General features: G+C 50.1%; 2 protein-coding genes and 1 pseudogene across 3 annotated transcripts; 2 read left to right on the forward strand and 1 right to left on the reverse strand.

The window, feature by feature from the left end:
• Positions 1–2,259: 2,259 nt before the first annotated feature.
• LOC117859670 (dehydration-responsive element-binding protein 1I) lies at positions 2,260–3,436 on the reverse strand. Its single transcript, XM_034742835.2, has one exon. It carries the CDS (start codon positions 3,213–3,215, stop codon positions 2,508–2,510), a length of 708 nt encoding a protein of 235 aa, XP_034598726.1. The 5' UTR covers positions 3,216–3,436; the 3' UTR covers positions 2,260–2,507.
• Positions 3,437–5,416: 1,980 nt separating this feature from the next.
• Positions 5,417–7,322, forward strand: LOC117859669 (uncharacterized). Of its 2 annotated transcripts, none has more exons than XM_072294387.1 (7): positions 5,417–5,775; positions 5,870–5,982; positions 6,089–6,177; positions 6,276–6,350; positions 6,466–6,558; positions 6,719–6,817; positions 6,943–7,322. In XM_072294387.1, the coding sequence occupies exons 1-7, from the start codon at positions 5,432–5,434 to the stop codon at positions 7,195–7,197; spliced, it is 1,068 nt and encodes a 355-aa protein (XP_072150488.1). In that variant the 5' UTR covers positions 5,417–5,431; the 3' UTR covers positions 7,198–7,322. The 2 variants fall into 2 exon arrangements, with proteins under 2 accessions (XP_072150488.1, XP_034598725.1); XM_034742834.2 differs by having other exon boundaries at positions 6,722–6,817.
• An 11-nt stretch (positions 7,323–7,333) lies between these two features.
• Positions 7,334–16,528, forward strand: LOC140223264 (uncharacterized; annotated as a pseudogene).
• Positions 16,529–16,837: the final 309 nt, after the last annotated feature.

Below are 16,837 nucleotides of genomic sequence, written 5' to 3' on the forward strand. Positions count from 1 at the left end.
GCGCTCCTTTCTCCACGCGCACGGCACTGCCTCCTCGCCTTTCTTCTCGTACCCAATGGGGGGGACTCAGGGGGCGTTTTCTTCCGGTGACTTATTTTTAGCACGTGTCACATCGAATATTTAGATACTAATTAGGAGTATTAAATGTAGACTATTTACAAAACCAATTACATAAGTGGAGACTAAACGGCGAGACGAATCTATTAAGCCTAATTAATCCATCATTAGCAAATATTTACTGTAGCAACACATTGTCAAATCATGGACTAATTAGGCTTAATAGATTCGTCTCGCCGTTTAGCCGCGTCTTATGCAATGGGTTTTGTAAATAGTCTACGTTTAATACTCCTAATTAGTATCTAAACATTCGATGTGACGGGTGCTAAAAATAAGTCAGTGGAAGAAAACGGGGCCTCAATGTGGAAGTATTGTGGAGAGGTAGGGACTAGGCAGGGCCGTCTCCAGGAATTGGAGGCCCGTGTGCTGAATGTAGAATGTGACTCTTAAATATTAAAAAATATATTCAATATAACTAAGGCACATTTTCAAGCTATGTCATTTCACAATATTTAGAAATACTTCAAATATTAATGCTAAAAAATAAAAATAGTACTAACCTCATGTTCGATTAAAAAGCATCATCCGTCTAGTATTTCTTGCAATGAAATTTTCAATTATGTCTTCGTAATTAATCTTCTCCAAGACATCATTTTCAAGTGCTATTGTTACCAATCCATTGAGTCTTTCTTGTGTCACAGTAGAACACAAACAGGATTTCAACAACTTGAGTTTAGAAAAGCTCCTTTCTGCAGAAGCGACGGTCACATGAATGGTTAACAAAATTTTGTATGCGATAAGGGTATTGGGATAAAAGGGGCGCTTCTTCAAAAACTATAGGATATCAACAGAACCCATAGATTCTTTAAGTAAATCTTGGATGACAATTAATTCTGCAAACAATTCTTGAACATCAATGTCTTTATGTTCTCCACTCTTAAGTGTGTTCTCAAGATTGACACAAGCAACCATCAAATTATTATCATCCAAGGATCGCAGCCTATCTGAAGTAAACAAGAAATCAAAAGTCTTTTCATACCCTTGATATTGTTCAAATCTCTTGGTGACTGAAACTATAGCTTGATCAATAACATATATAAAATAATTGACCTGAAATGACTCCTCATCAGATTGTGAAACATTTGATGCATCATCTGCATCCTCATCCAAATGTCTTTTGATTTTGCGCTTGGGAGTGAACTCTAGGTGAATATCCATCTCCATTGCAATTTCTTTTGCGGCTTCCAATGCTTTTGAAAAGCCAGTTTCTCTATACTTCTTAAAAAATATTAGTCCATGTACAGACTCAATTGCAATATCAATAAGCATATCTTTTGATTGTAGCTGCTTGCTGATCAAATTAACAGCAGATAATATTTCATGCCAGATGATTATTGCCACTAAAAACTCAAAGCTCTCACACTTTCTAAGATGAGACCAGTCATTGAACCCCTCATTTGCTAACTAACCTCTCACAAGGCCATTCCTCAATAATTTGCAGAAAAAACAAAATACCTTGTCAAGTTCTTTGCTGTACACAAGCCATTCTCTCTTGATAGGAACCCGTAGCATTGAATCCTGATCTTTCGATGAGAGAAGGTGAATAACTCGATTTGAGGATGGAGACGACGTTCACGGCCCGACTACAACCATCCAAGGATACTACGTCTTAGCAACCGATACACCACCTCCAATGGTCGCCGCGATCTTGTGGAGCACGATCAACCAAACCACTAAGGTAATTCCTGCAAGCAATCGAGGAACAAGCACGGCGGTTGGAAGAAACAACCGCACTTTAATATTAGGTAATATTAGGTAGATAAAGTTGTCAACGTGCCAACGCATAGTCACCTCACCGAGGGAGAGAGGAAAGGGAAATCCCTAGCACCCACCACTGCACGCACGAAGGAAAACTAATTGAAGGGCACATATTTTGCTTCCCCTAAAAAAGAATTACATCCCACTTGGAGCTGGGACCAAGATCTGGTTATTATTACATGAGATGGTCAGCACGAACGCTTTGGAGCTTACTCAATTTCATCATGAATTGTTGACCAAAACTGATCTGGAGGTTGCAGTATGTTTTGCTTGTTCAGAGTACATAATTCTGTAAGAGTTTCATACAGAAATTAAACTACATCAGTGAAATCAAAACCTGCAATGCCTTTTTTTTAAAAAAAATCAAACACTGCAAATTCCAGGTGTTCCAAGTGGGACTTTGACAATCCGGCCACATGTTTTATCAGAGACTCGATCCACGAATCGCAGCACTGCAGTGCTATGCTGTTCAGTTTGGTGCGACAGAATGTTCAGATTACTTCGCCATGGCTAGGATTTTGGGATATTCACATTTCCTAAAGTAGCAAAACGTACAACACCAGCGCACAAACCCAAAAAGGAAAGAGCGAAAACAGATGTACAAAGCGTACGTATCGGTATCGACTTGGGTCTCAGTAGCTCCAGAGCGGCACGACAGCGTCGCCGCAGTCGGGGTCGTCGCAGCACGACGCGTCGTCTGACGCCGGCGGCTCCACGAGCAGTCCCTGCGCCAAGCTCGCGTAGTACAAGCCCGCGCCCATGTCGCTGAGCACGTCGAGCTCGAATGGCGTGGCCCCGTCTCTCTTGGCGGAGTTAGCGTCGTCGTCGTCGCCGGCCGCGGGCGGCCGCTCAGACGTGGCGGACATGTCGTCTTCGTCGGCTGCAGGGCGCAGGTGCATGAACCGCTCCACGGCCCGCGCCACGGCGCGCCGGACGTCGGCCTCGGCCCGGAGCGCGGCTGGCGGCGGCACGTCGAGCAGCCACGCCGAGTCCGGGAAGTTGAGGCACCCCGCGGCGGCGGCGCCGCAGGCCCCGCGGAGCGCCAGCATGGCGGCGTCGTGGGCGCGCGCGGCGGCCTCGGGCGCGCCGAAGGTGCCGAGCCAGAGCCTGCACCCCCGGCGGCCCGGCACGCGGACCTCGCACACCCACCGCCACCGCCCCCCCGCGCAGCCGCGCCGCCGCACGCCGCGGAACACCGGGTGCCGCGTCTCCCGGAACTTGGTGCGCCCCGCGGGGCGCTTCCCGCGGGTGGCGGTGGCGGCCGGCGGCGGCGGCGTCCAAGCCGTGGAGGAGCTCGTGGGCTCGCAGGACGAGCTCGGTTCCTGCTTGATCTGGCACATCGTCCTGAGTGGCAGGCAAAGCTTGGAGTGTAGTGGTTTGGCGGGAAGCGGCGGTTTGTGGGGCGGGTATTTGTAAGTGCCGGTGAGGAAGACAAAGACAAGTGGAGTCGAGATCGAGCAGGGCGTGGAAACTGCCTCGTCGTCCAGTGGGCGAGGCAAGCACACAGGTGAGAGCCATGGAGGTCCCCGTCGCGTGCAGGCCACAAGTGACCAGACTCCTGTGCCTAACCGGCTAACCGTTCCGGTCGCGTGTGGCCACTCGCTCGCTCGCTCGCTGCCAAACCGTGCCCCCAAACAGGCGCGCGTCCACCAGCGGCGGCACGAAAGGGAACCGGGGCTCATTATCCGTTCGGCCGCCGGGGGAGGTGGACTCACCTGGGCCAGAGAAACCAGCGTCGCGGCCAGGAGTGGAAAGCGCCCACAAACCTGCGTGCCTCGCCACTTGCACAGCAGCCGGAAACGGCCGGGGGCCAGAGCAGCGGTCGGTGGTGCCCTTCCCGCCAAGCTTGCAGGAGGAAGGACACCGTCGTCGGCCGTGGTCTCGAGCTGACGAGGGCTCCACCGCTGAGGTGACCGATTCTTTCTTTATTATAAAAGTAGTTCACTATTTTAATGGGTTGTTTGGATTTTTGAAGTGTAGTCCATGTGACATCAAATTTTCGAAGTCTAATTAGGAGGACTAAACATGAGTTAATTATAAAATTAATTACACAGGTGGAGGCTAATTCGCTAGACGAATCTATTAAGCCTAATTAATTCATGATTAGCACATGTTTACCGTAGCATTATATTATCAAATCATAGACTAATGAGGTTTAATAGATTCGTCTCGCGAATTAGTCTCCAACTGTGTAATTGATTTTTTATTAGTCTATATTAAATATTCGATGTGACAGGACTAAAATCTTGCAAACCAAACGGGAGTTGTGGTTCAGTGTCGCTGTCGGAGAAGGGCAGGGCGCCGGGGCTTCCGCTTTTGTACTGGCGGCAGCGGTGGGGCAGCCGGAGGTAGGGACACGAAGAAGTGAAGATCAAGGACCATTGACCCAAGAAATACTCGGGTATTCTTTAGCTTTTCCCTTTTGATTAGTTCCTGTCATTAGCCAGTTAAGTACGGTTCCTCTCCCTCCTCCCAGCGAATCTAACAGCCAGCGGTAAGGCGGACTAGCAGGCTGGAGCAGGGCGAGTCGCGCCCGGGCAAGCGGCGGCGGGAGCGGGATCCAGCGCAACCAGGCACCTCCCCATGTCCGCCTTCCCTTAGCATGCGGCGGCAGCTCCCCGTGGCGCGGTAGCCCGCGATGCATCTCCTCCTGGCGTGCGGCGGCGCCTCCCTCGGCCACCTTCACCCGGCGAGCGGCGGCCCTCTCTAGACCGCGTTCAGTCACAGGCCATCGGTGCGGCCTCGGGCAACTCCAGCCCCGGCAGTGTTGGTGACTGGCGCAAGCTACTTCGGCATGGGTGGCGACCCTCCGGCGAGGGAGCGGTGGTGGAGATGGAGGTGGAGGTGCGGCGAGAGGCAGAGCATTCTGAAGACTTTTTAATTTGAAGATAAGCGACGGTCATGTTGCAATAGGTACCTCATGGTGTCGCAGTAGAGATTTTTGGATGTTGCAAGTACTATAGATGTGCGATGATGTTGCACGGTTGATTTTTTGAGATGTATCGATGTTGCAATAGTTAACTTTTGATATTTCATGTGTCGATTTTTCATGTTGCAATATTTGTTCCCGTACGAGTTCAAGCTCAACTCAACATATGATAATTTGTTTGAAAATATTGCAGGAAACGTGTGTTCGACGTTGCGGTGGAAATTTTCCCTCACAAATATTATGTTTATGTTGAGCTATTTTTTCACATCCTTTTCATATTACAACCATAAATTTTTGATGTTACAGTTATTTTATTTTGATATTACAATGGAGCGTTCGATAATTAATAATATTTTATTATGCTATAATGCATGCGTCCAACGGCGGGCCTAGCGGAGGACTGGATGCGCCCGATATGCAAATTTGAAAAGAAGAGAGAGAAGAAGAAAAAATCTAATCGCGACCCGGACCAGCACGACGCGACTGGCGCCGAGCTCATCGACGCCGTCCGTCACCCGATGGCAACGCACCGCAGCCGCTCAATCCCGGCCCCATCTCATATCCTCTCGCCACGCCGCGCGGCCGCGCTGGCGCCACCCGCCAGAAGCGCGCAGCCGACCGACCAGGATGGCAGCGGGGCCCACCCCATCCGCCACGGCGGCGTCGTTCCGGCCGCCGATCCCGCCGCCGCCGCCGTGCTTCGACTACCGCGCGGCCGTGCTCGCCGACACGCGCGCCGCTGCCGCAGGTAACCCGGCGCTGGCCGGGCTGGTCGAGTCCGGCGCGCTCGTGCGCGTCCCGCGGCGGCGTTTCGGCCCGGTCCCGGCGTGGCGCCCGCCGGACTTCGTGGAGCCCGAGGAGGTCTGGATCCTCGGCACCTCGCACCTCTCCCCGGAGTCCGTCGCCGACGTCGAGCGCGTCCTCCGCGCCGTCCAGCCCGACAACGTCGTCGTCGAGCTCTGCCGGAGCAGGCAACAACTCTGTAGACTTGATTCGCCCGAGCAATGATGGCGGCCATTTCTTGTTCCTGTGCTAATCGATGCGGTTGCAGAGTCCTCACTGCAGAGCTGGGATTATGTACGTGTCCGATGCTTCCGACGAGCCGCTCTTGAAGTCCAACATGTTCTCTCTCGGTGGCGCCAAGTTTTTCGGAGCAGTCAACCGAAGCATCAACCTGGGTAATAGGAATTAGGAATCCTCCCAGTGACTTGTGTTCGTCACTGCTCCTCGGCCATGGAGCTAACTGAGCCCTGCTAATTTTAGTGATCTCTCTGGATACTGCAGGTGGACAGAGTGCTCTAGCTCTGCGTTTGCTCCTCGCTGTTTTCTCTTCAAAGATCTCTTCCGGCGCGAATCGGCCATTCGGAGAGGAGGTCATTCTTCATGCCATTGTATCCTGTAGCCTGTAAGTTCTGTTCAGATGCTATGTGAAAATACAAGAGCTAAATTCTGCTACCGCATCTCCTGTCAGTTTCGAGCAGCTAGGAAGGTGTCTGAAGATATCGGAGCTCAGCTTGTTCTTGGGGATCGTCCAATTGAAATAACTGTATATGAATGCTTTTTTTTTCTTCAATAGTATTTGTACACTAATGTTGGATTGCGAGCTCTGCACAAGTTTAGTCGCTAGAATTTCTGAAGCTCATACCTGATTGTTCCTGCAGCTTGAACGAGCATGGAAATCCCTCACCTGGGATCAAAAGACAAATCTAGTAATTTCATTGTTCCGTGGAATTACTGCAACAATCGACACACCGGTAAGTAGTAACCTTCACATTTTCCAGTTTTATTTGCCTGTACAAGTTCAGTAGAAGAGGATGTGAGTATGATGCGTAATGTACCATGAATCAAATGTTGAGGAATCAGCCATTACTGCCATTGTCTGTTGAAATTCTTGTTTGATTATTACTACTCTAGCAGGATGGGAAAACTGCTGTCAGCCCATACGAGCTATATGAGAAACTGAGCACATCATATCCCTCACTGCTGCAACCTCTCATACATGAACGCGACATGGTATGAGCACTCAACAGCCTATCCGAAACTACGAATCTTTCAACTTTGCAGAACATGCAGCTATACGAACTTTTCATCAAAAAAGTTTCTAGCACTCGAGTTGAACCGCTGGTGCTTTCTTTCAGTTCCTTGCATGGTCACTGAAGAGGAGCAAAGCAGTGAACAAGAGCAAAACTGTCGTCGGAGTCGTAGGGAAGGGGCACATGAATGGCATCGTGTACGCGTTGATATCTGATCAAGGGGACTTGAGGTTCCGCGACCTTGTCGGTAGAGAATCATCTGATACATGGGTTACCTCACTCATCAAGGGCCTGGTCAGGGACACCATGATAGGATTGGTTCTCTGGGCTTTGTATGAACAGCTGCAGGCTGTGCTATAGACATTTCACACTTTCACATTTCACACAGAATCACCTAGCTCAACCAGCAGGAATTGGAAACTACAACAGTACTGAATATTTTTTTTAAGTGCAATGCAGCAATACATAACTTTTCTTTACTGTCAGTATTGCGGCAATGCTTCAGATTGATTGGGACATGCCGCTCGCCCTCGACAATGGGGAGTTCACTGGGGATTGTAAATTTGTAATGGCGAACGGTAGAGCTGAAGTTCTTGCGAAGAGGGATCGTTGGCGGCGGGCTCGGCGGTGGCCGGTGCTGAGCCGGCGAGGTCGATGGTGGCGGAGCCACGCGGGGGAGCTGCCGCAGATCTGCTGCAGTGGGCGGAAGAGCGCCGCCCGGCACAACCACGAGTGGCTGCTGCGTAGTTCAGGGGGGCAGGAGGCATTTAGGGGGAGCTGGTCGCCGTGGAACGGTGGTGGTGGAGGCCGCGGGCCACGGCACAGCGAGCGTCGGGGAAGAAGATGACGGAGTCAAAGCCGGCGGAGAGTTTTTCCAAAACGCACCCTGGTTGGCCGGGCTGGTCGAGTCCGGCGCGCTCGTGCGCCTCCCGCGGCGGCGGTTCGGCCCGGTCTCGGCGTGGCGCCCTCCGGACTTCGTGGAGCCCGAGGAGGTCTGGATCCTCGCACCTCTCCCCGGAGTCTGTCGCCGACGTCGAGCGCTTCCTCCGCGCCGTCCAGCTCGACGACGACAAGAACTTGGTACACTTGACACGCTCAATCAAGGATGGCGGCCATTTCTTGTTATTGAGCTAATTGATGCAGTTTCAGAGTCCTCGCTGCAACTATCACTGATCATCGGCCATGGAGCTAATGAGACCTGCTAATCTTGTTGATCTCTCGATCTGGATGCTGCAGGTGGACAGTGCTGCTCCTCGCTGTTTTTTCTTCAAAAATTTCTTCAGGAGCGAACCGGCCATTCGGAGAGGAGGTGAGTCCTTATGGCGTTGTAGCCTGTAAATTTTGTTCAGAGGGTACATGAAAAAAACACAAAACATGAACCGGTTTCGCCGAGTCGTTGACACCTTGGAGCTGCGTGACATACACTTACATGGGCGTACATACACTTGGAGCAACGAACGATCTAACCCGACGATGGTCAAACTTGATCGCGTGCTCGTCTCGGTGGACTGGGAGGAGCTCTACCCCCATTGTTTCCTCCAGGCTCTATCCTACGAGGATTCTGATCACTGCCCTCTGCTTCTGCAAAGCAATGCGGCAATCAAAACAAAACCAAGGTTCCACTTCGAAATCTTTTGGCCCAAGTTTGATGACTTCCTGGAATCGGTGGCAGCGGGTTGGCACTGCCCGTATGATGGGGCGTTCAGGCGCCTTGACTGTCTCATCCGGAATGTGTCCAGGGAGTTGCAAAGTTGGTCTGCCAAGAAAATTGGCTCGGCCAAGTTCCAGCTCCTGCTGGCCAAAGAACTTGTTCTGCGCCTAGATCGTGCCCAAGAAACAAGGAGGTTATCTGAGGCTGAGAGCGATCTGCGAAAGCAGCTCAAGCGGCTAACTCTGGACTCGCCTCTCTTGAGCGAACCATCGCACGGCAGCGCTCGAGAATTCTATACCTCAGCGAGGGAGACGCGAACACTCGTTTCTTCCACCTTCTTGCCAATGGGCTCCGGCGCAAGAATCACATTGCGCGGATTTGTGCTGATGATGGGGTGGTGTTCACAACACAAGCAATGGCGCAGGTCTTCTTTGAACACTTCGACACGCTGCTAGGCTCAGATTGGACAAGACCGTGCACGCTAAACATGGACTGTTTGGGAATATCTCCTCGAGATCTGTCTGCTTTGGAAACTCCGTTCTCGGAGGAGGAGACCTGGCAAGTAATCAAGGAGCTCCCACCGGATGAGTCACCAGGGCCGGATGGTACGACGGCAGCATTCTATCAGGCAGCATGGCCGGTGATCAAACATGATGTGCTCATGGCGGTCAATGCCTTCTTCGCGGTGGACCAGCGTGGTTTCGCCTGTGTTAACGTGCTCTCCTGACGCTCATCCCCAAGAAGATCAACGCGCGGCTACCTAGGGATTACCGGCCGATCAGCCTGATTCATAGTTTCCCAAAATTGTGTCCAAACTCCTGGCGAACCATCTCAACAGGTTCATCGGAGATCTTGTCCTTTGCAACCAGAGCGCCTTCATTCGTGGTCGGTCTATCCTTAACAACTTCAAATATGTGCAACGATTGGCGGTGATGCTCAAGAAATATAAGGTGCCAAAACTGCTGCTCAAGTTGGACATCTCGAAGGTCTTTGACACTGTCTCTTGGTAATTCTTGTTAGAAGTGTTACAAGCTTAGGGTTTCGGCGCACGGTGGCGCGACTGGATCTCTATCCTATTGTCCACGGCGTCCATGAGAGTACTGGCAGTCGGGTCAGCCGATTGAGCACCGCTGCGGCCTACGGCAGGGCGATCCATTATCGCCAATGCTGTTCATCATCGTTATAGACGTGTTGAACCGACTCTTCTGCAAGACGGCCGAAGACGGGGTGCTGCAACCGATGGGTCTGCTTGCTATCAGGCACCACTGCAGCCTTTATGCGGACGATGCTATTTTGCTAGTGGCACTAATTGCAGCGGAAGCTAGAGCGGTGAAGCATATCCTGCAGATCTTCACTGATGCGTCCGGGTTGCAGAGATCAATTTGGATAAATGCTGGGTCACACCTATCTTTGGCAACGAAGAAGGGTTGCAGGAGTTTCTGTCGGTGCTGTCCTATCTAGTTCAATAATTTCCAATCAAGTACTTGGGGGCGCCATTGTCAACCAAGGCCCTGCCTAAATCCCAATTTAGGACATTGATCGAAAAGACCGCGGCTAAGTTGCCGACATGGCAGGGTCTGCTTCTGGCCAAAAGCGGCCGCCTAACCCTGGTCAAATCGACGCTATCAACCATGCTAATCTACTTGATGATGTTTGACAAGCTGCCGCCGTGGGTCATCAAAGAACTTGACGGTATTCGTGAAACTTCCTGTGGAAAGGAAATGATACTGCTGTTTGGGGGAAAAACGTTGTGGCATGGCCTACTGTTTGTCGTCCGACAAATTGGGGGTGGTTTGGGTGTCATCGACCTCAAGCTGTCCCTGAATTTGCCCTCCAGGTGCACTGGCTATGGCTGCAGAAGACACACACTACAAGAGCTTGGTCTGCATTGCAAATCAATGTCGAACCTGAAGTGCGGGCCTTCTTTGACGCATCGGTCACGGTTCGAGTTGGCAATGGACAGCGTGCCTTATTCTGGAACGATTGTTGGATAGATGGCGTCTCTGTTGCCAAGCTTGCTCCGAACCTGTTCGCCACAATTCCTAAGAGAGTCACCAAGATCAGAACAGTGGAGCAAGGATTGACTGATCGGTGCTGGATTCGAGACATCCATGGAGGATTGTCTACTCAGGCGCTCGTTGAATACGTTGACCTCTGGCATCACCTCTCGGAGGAGCAGCTGTTGGAAGATAAGGAGGATGTATTCCTCTGGACGTGGACCGCTGATGGAAACTACACAGTAGCATCAGCCTGCAAGAAGATGCAGGAGGGTGGCGTCAATACAGGGCAGCAGCCGCATTTGGAAGAGTTGGGCATCGCCAAAGATCAAATTCTTTGCATGGCTGGCAACCAAAGGACGCCTCTAGACAGCTGGCAGACGACGACACTATAACCTGGAGGCTCACGCATCCTGTTGGATTTGCGACCAGGAGCCGGAAACTGCTGATCACATCCTTGTTAACTGCTCCTACGCGAAGCAGACCTGGTGGGGAGCTTTGACTTGGTTGGGGTGCGTCTACACATTCCAAGCTGCTAATTGCTCCCTGCAAGACTGGTGGGCACATGTTAGAGCATCGCAACCAAGGGAGAAGAGAAGAGGAATTGATACACTCTTCATGCTAATCATCTGGAGCTTGTGGAAGGAACCTAATGCGCGTCTCATCGACAACCGTGAAGCCACGGTGCAGAAGCTGCTGAGCGCAATCAGACGTGAAGCACTACTATGGATCGAGGCAGGAGCAACTAAGTTGGGTGAACTCAGTAGAGAGTAATAGGGTTCTAATACAAGGTCGTCGGTTTTTCTTAGTGCACTTAGTAGTGCTTAATGCTTATGGCGTGAGGGTCATGCTCCGTGTCATTGTAAACAACTTTCTCGAATTTGTTTCTATCTTAATACAATGATACGCAACTCTCTTGCGTATTCGAGAGAAAAAAAAACACAAAAGCTAAATTCCGCTGCTGCATTTTCTGTTAGTTTCGAGCAGCTAGGAGAGTGTCTGAAGATCTTGGTGCTCAGCTTGTTCTTGGGGATCGCCCAATTGAAATAACTGTATGTGGATTGCTATCTGTACAGTGATTTCCCCCCCAATGCTATCTGTACACTGATGTTGGATTGCTAGCTCTGCAAAAAAATGGTTGCTTGAATTGCTGAAGCTTATATCAGATTGTTCCTGTAGCTTGAACGAGCATGGAAATCACTCAGCTGGGATCAAAAAACAAATATAGTAATCTCATTGTTCCGTGGAATTACTTCAACAACTGAGACGCCGGTAAGTACTTGCCTTCATTTTCAATCTTGTTTGCCTAAAAGAAACTGTTTTCAGTATTGTTTGCACAACTGCACAAGTTCAGTACAAGAGGATGCGAGTACGATGCATAATGTACCATGAACCAAATGTTGAGGAATCCATCAGCTATTACTGCCATCGTCTGTTGACATTCTTATTTGATTATTACTACTCTAGCAGGATGGGAAAATTGCTGTCAGTCCATACGAGCTGTATGAGAAACTGAGCACATCGTATCCCTCACTGCTGCAACAACCTCTCAAGTCTCATACATGAACGCGACATGGTATGAGTATATTCTCAACAGCCTGTCTGAACCATGAATCTTCAAATTTTGCAGAGCATGCAACTATATATGAACTTGTTAGTTGCACACTACCGGAAACAGAATCTTTGCCGAGTGCCAGAGGCACTCGGCGAAAGCCCAAAAACACTCGGCAAAGGCTTTGCCGAGTGTAACACTCGGCAAAGGCTTTGCCGAGTGTAACACTCGGCAAAGAGCACACGGCAAATTTTGTGTCGGCAAAGACTAGTTTGCCGAGTGTCAAAACGCGAGCACTTGGCAAACATTTTGCCGATGGCCAAAAAACACTCGGCGAAAAGATGTACTCGGCGAAATACGCGCTGACGGCGTCGGGGGTAACGGCGGGTTTGCCGAGTGCCAGACGGGAGGCACTCGGCAAACACCGGGTCTTTGCCGAGTGCCAACACTCGGCAAAGACCGGCCCTTTGCCGAGTGTCACGGACTGTGCACTCGGCAAAGCCGGATTTTTTGCCGAGTGCCGTGTCCCGGGCTCTCGGCAAAGACGAGCCCTTTGCCGAGTGTTAGGGTGGGCACTCGGCAAAGCTGGCTGCCCGGCTAGCTGGGAATTAGGTCCTTTGCCGAGTGCCTCGCGCCTGGCACTCGGCAAAGACCCCTTGTTTGCCGAGTGCCTTGTCCCTAGCACTCGGTAAACAAGCTTTCCTACACCTGGGAAATGCCCCTTTGCCGAGTGTTAAAGCCAAAACACTCGGCAAAGGGCCCTCTTTGCCGAGTGTTACACTCGGCAAAGTGACCAGAACCCCCCTTTTTCGATGTTTTGCCACGTATAATGGACCCCTCTCAATTCACAATACACATATCACAGGCATTTGTAATAAACAACCACATGCATAATTCACAACCACAGGCATAATTCATAAACACCACAGGCATAATTCAACATAAGCACGAAATAATCCATAAATCCAAGTTCTTGTCACAATTTAGTTTCCACATTGTTCACAACCAAGTCTACTTCCGTGGAGGCCAAGGAGACCACTGCGACAAATCTTGATCTTCATTATTCGAAGCCGCCGATTGATTCTGCACATAGGATAGGACATTCTGAGGTAACATCTAAAGTTGTCAAATTTAAAGTATTAAATCTTAAGCACAATGTGTCAAGTGACTCACAGGAGTAGTCGTGGGTGGCTGAGGCGGAGGGAACATCATCGGCGGTGGCGGAGGCAAAGACTGTCCCATGCTCGAAGTAAAGTTCTGCATGTACTGGAACATCTGCTCCATTCTAATCCGGTTTTCCTCCTCCATCCTCCGCCGCATTTCCTCCATCTGCGCCTCCATCTACGCCTTAATCTCCTCTTGTTTCTTCCTTGATTCTTCCACCTGGGCCTACAATATTTCATTACAATGTTATAATGCAAAGCTAAAGTATAACAACAAACGAACGATGAATGGAAGAGAAAGAACCTGTAGAGCCTCCATCTGGAACTGTGCAACGGTGGGTCGTGGCCGTACCGCCGGGCTCGAGTCCGTGCTCCTAGCTCGGATCTGGGAGAGAGTGGGAGTAGAGGCCGTGTCGATGACGCCGTCGCCAATCCAATATCGGCCATGCTTCTTGCCTCCTCCCACCCTCATCACGATTTCTCCATCAATGTCCTCGGAGCTCGGATCGAAGTCTGGCCCGTGAACCTCCCTAGCCATCTTTGTATACTCGCTGACGCGGCTGTGTATGCTAGGGTGGCTGTACGCCTCGGACGGGTCGTCTGGGTTGAAATCTATATCGGCCGTCGCCTTGCCCTTTTTGGAGAGGACCCATGCCTTGAGCTGGGAGCAAGGTCGGCCATCATGTGACGCCGACTGCGGCAAAATACAAAATCATTAAAAATTACGTAGAACTAAACGTTACAATAAAGAATTGAAGTTGCGTACCCATTTTTCTCTATATTCATCAAGGCTTAGGCTGCCTTGATGGTGTGGTGCAGTCGGCATCTGCAAACGCCGCTGCCGGCAAGCAAGGTGGTTCTCCAACCACCCGGGCTCCAACCACACGTCGACCATCCTCTCCCAGCACGGCATATGCGCACGACACCACCACGGAGGCACCTACATCATCAAGCGTGTGACATATGAAAAAGAAAATGAGCCTAATTAATCATAAATAGTAAGCATCAACGTTCTTTACTTACCCTCATGAATTGGTCCTTAGTCATGTTCATTGTTCTTGCCTCCTCTTTTCTAACCTTCATATGTCTGTATTGAGCGTGGAATTCGATGATGGCCTGGATGCACGCCTCGTAATGCATGTCCTTCACGAGCTTCTTAGCAGCTACATCACAGACGGCCTTCGCCTTGGCCTCGAACCCCTCCTGGCATCTATAGAAGTCCTGCATATACACGCGTATACAGTTATTATTTCAAGAATGTCGAAAGTAGGTGATGTATTGAGCAATTTAGTACGAGGAGTACTTACCCACAGCTCGGCCTTGACCCGCTCCGCTATGTTGGGGAATCTTCTCTGTTGACGATCAGGGACGTCGGGGGCGGCGACGTAGTGGTCCCACGTGTAGGCCGGCTGCAGCTGTCCGGCGTACACCACCAAGCCAGGGAAGTGAACCCTGCACAAAAGGCCAAGGATCCCATTGGCCTTACGGTTGTGGTCACCCCCACTGAGCTTAATCCAACTCCTGCACAAGTCATTAATATGAATTATTAGTTTTTGTAACTTTCAACATAAGAACAATATTAAGAATATTTAAAGTTACTTACTTGGTCCCAACCGGTTTAATCAGCGGGCGTAAATGCTCAGGTATCGGCCGCTTCGGGAGGGATGAGGGACCTCGCAACCATATCTTGGACTGGGCATCCCCTGCCTCCCCGTCCCCCTCCTCCTCCTGCTGCTCCTCCTCCTCCGCCTCCTCATCCCCAGAGGCGTGTGCGGAAGGTACCTCCTCCTCCTCCTCCTCCTCCACCTCAGGTTCAGGCGACGGGGGCCTCGCCGCTTTACCCTTCCCTCGAGGCCTCTGGACCACCTCCTCCTCCTCCTCCTCCTCCTCAACCCTACGTCGAGGCCTGCCTCGACGCCTCCCTCGACCGCTCCCTGAACGTGACCCTGACCCTGAACCAGTCCCTGCTGCGGCCAGTCTCTCGCAAATCGACGTGAGCTTCCTCATACCGCCCACCATTGCTTAATGACCTGCAATTAAAAAGAGTACACGAGTCAGCATAGGCAAACAAAACATAATTACAAAGATATGCAAATTATAATTAAATTATAACTAAATTAGTACGAATCATACATGTATTAGAAATAATCATCACTAACAATCATTTTTGTTAGCAAAATGTTCACCTGCAGTTGGCCAGCTTCGTTTGTATTTCTGAGAATTAAACAATCATTTGGCCACACGTTCGTAGTTGTGTTTCCTTAGCAAAATGTTCGAAATTCCTTTTCATTTTCTGGGTGAGACCTCAATTTGGACTCACTAACATGAATATGATTTTTCCACTCATATTATTCCATTATTCCAATCACCTGCAGTTCAAATTTGACTTAAATCAAAAAATTACTCTAAATGAAATTAATTGATTAAATATAGCAAACAGGTCAAAAAATAGTCCACCTTCTACCATGCAGTGCCAAATGCCATACATGTGGAGTGTAAAAAATTTGGAGGGTGGAGGAGGGAAAAAAAAATTACTTTTGCCGAGTGTGTCGAAAAACACTCGGCAAACCCTAAAGTATGCCGAGTGTTCCCCCTAGCACTCGGCATACTCGCCACTTTGCCGAGTGTCCCATGCCGACACTCGGCAAAGTAGTAGGTTTGCCGAGTGTTCCACCACGACACTCGGCAAACTAGTGGCTTTGCCGAGTGCCCCCCGTCGACACTCGGCAAAGCCTAACGTCCGTCACGGCGCCGGCCCGTCGCGGCACGGGGAAGTCACGTGCTCATCACTTTGCCGAGTGCCCCGTGGGTGTTTGCCGAGTGTTTTTTTGGTGGCACTCGGCAAATAGGCTCTTTGCCGAGTGTATTATGTTTGCCGAGTGTTTTTAGTATTGCACTCGGCAAACCGGTCCTTCGCCGAGTGCCCGCAATAATACACTCGGCGAAGTAATTACACTCGGCAAATTTGAGGTTTCCCGTAGTGGCAGCAAGCTTTGCATGATACTTCTACCCTAAGTTTGTAGCAGTTTTTTTTTCTTTCAAAAGGTTTCTAGCACTTGACTCGATCGAACCACTGGTGCTTTTTCTTTCAGTTCCTTGCATGTGGTTACTAAAGAGGAGCAAAGCAGTGACACAAGAGCAAAACTGTCCTCGGAATCGTAGGGAAGGGACACACGAATGGCACCATTGATATCTGATCAGGGGGACTTGAGGTTCCGCTACCTTGTCGGTAGAGGATCATCTGATACTCATCAAGGACCTGGTCAGGGACACCATAATAGGATTGGTTCTCTGGGCTTTGTATGAACAGCTGCAGGCTGTGCTATAGATAGTTCACACTTTCACATTTCACACGAAATCACCCAGCTGAACCTCAGTACCGAAAGGAATTCGAAGCTACAGCAGTATTCAATGGTAAATGTAAATTACATTGTACTATAATCCAGACAAACCCTGTATTCCTGTACTCGATACTTGTCGATCCGTGGTCCTCGTTTCTTCTTATCTTGTGCAGTTGTGCCTTCCACTGTCCGTTGATATGCATGTACCGTGAGCACTGAAATATCAAAGACGACAGTTGTAAACTAATCTAACATGATCAGGACATGCACATTCAGGTGTTAACCATGTTCATGTC

This window comes from Setaria viridis, chromosome 6 (genome assembly GCF_005286985.2).
Source record: "Setaria viridis chromosome 6, Setaria_viridis_v4.0, whole genome shotgun sequence".
Taxonomy (NCBI): domain Eukaryota; kingdom Viridiplantae; phylum Streptophyta; class Magnoliopsida; order Poales; family Poaceae; genus Setaria; species Setaria viridis.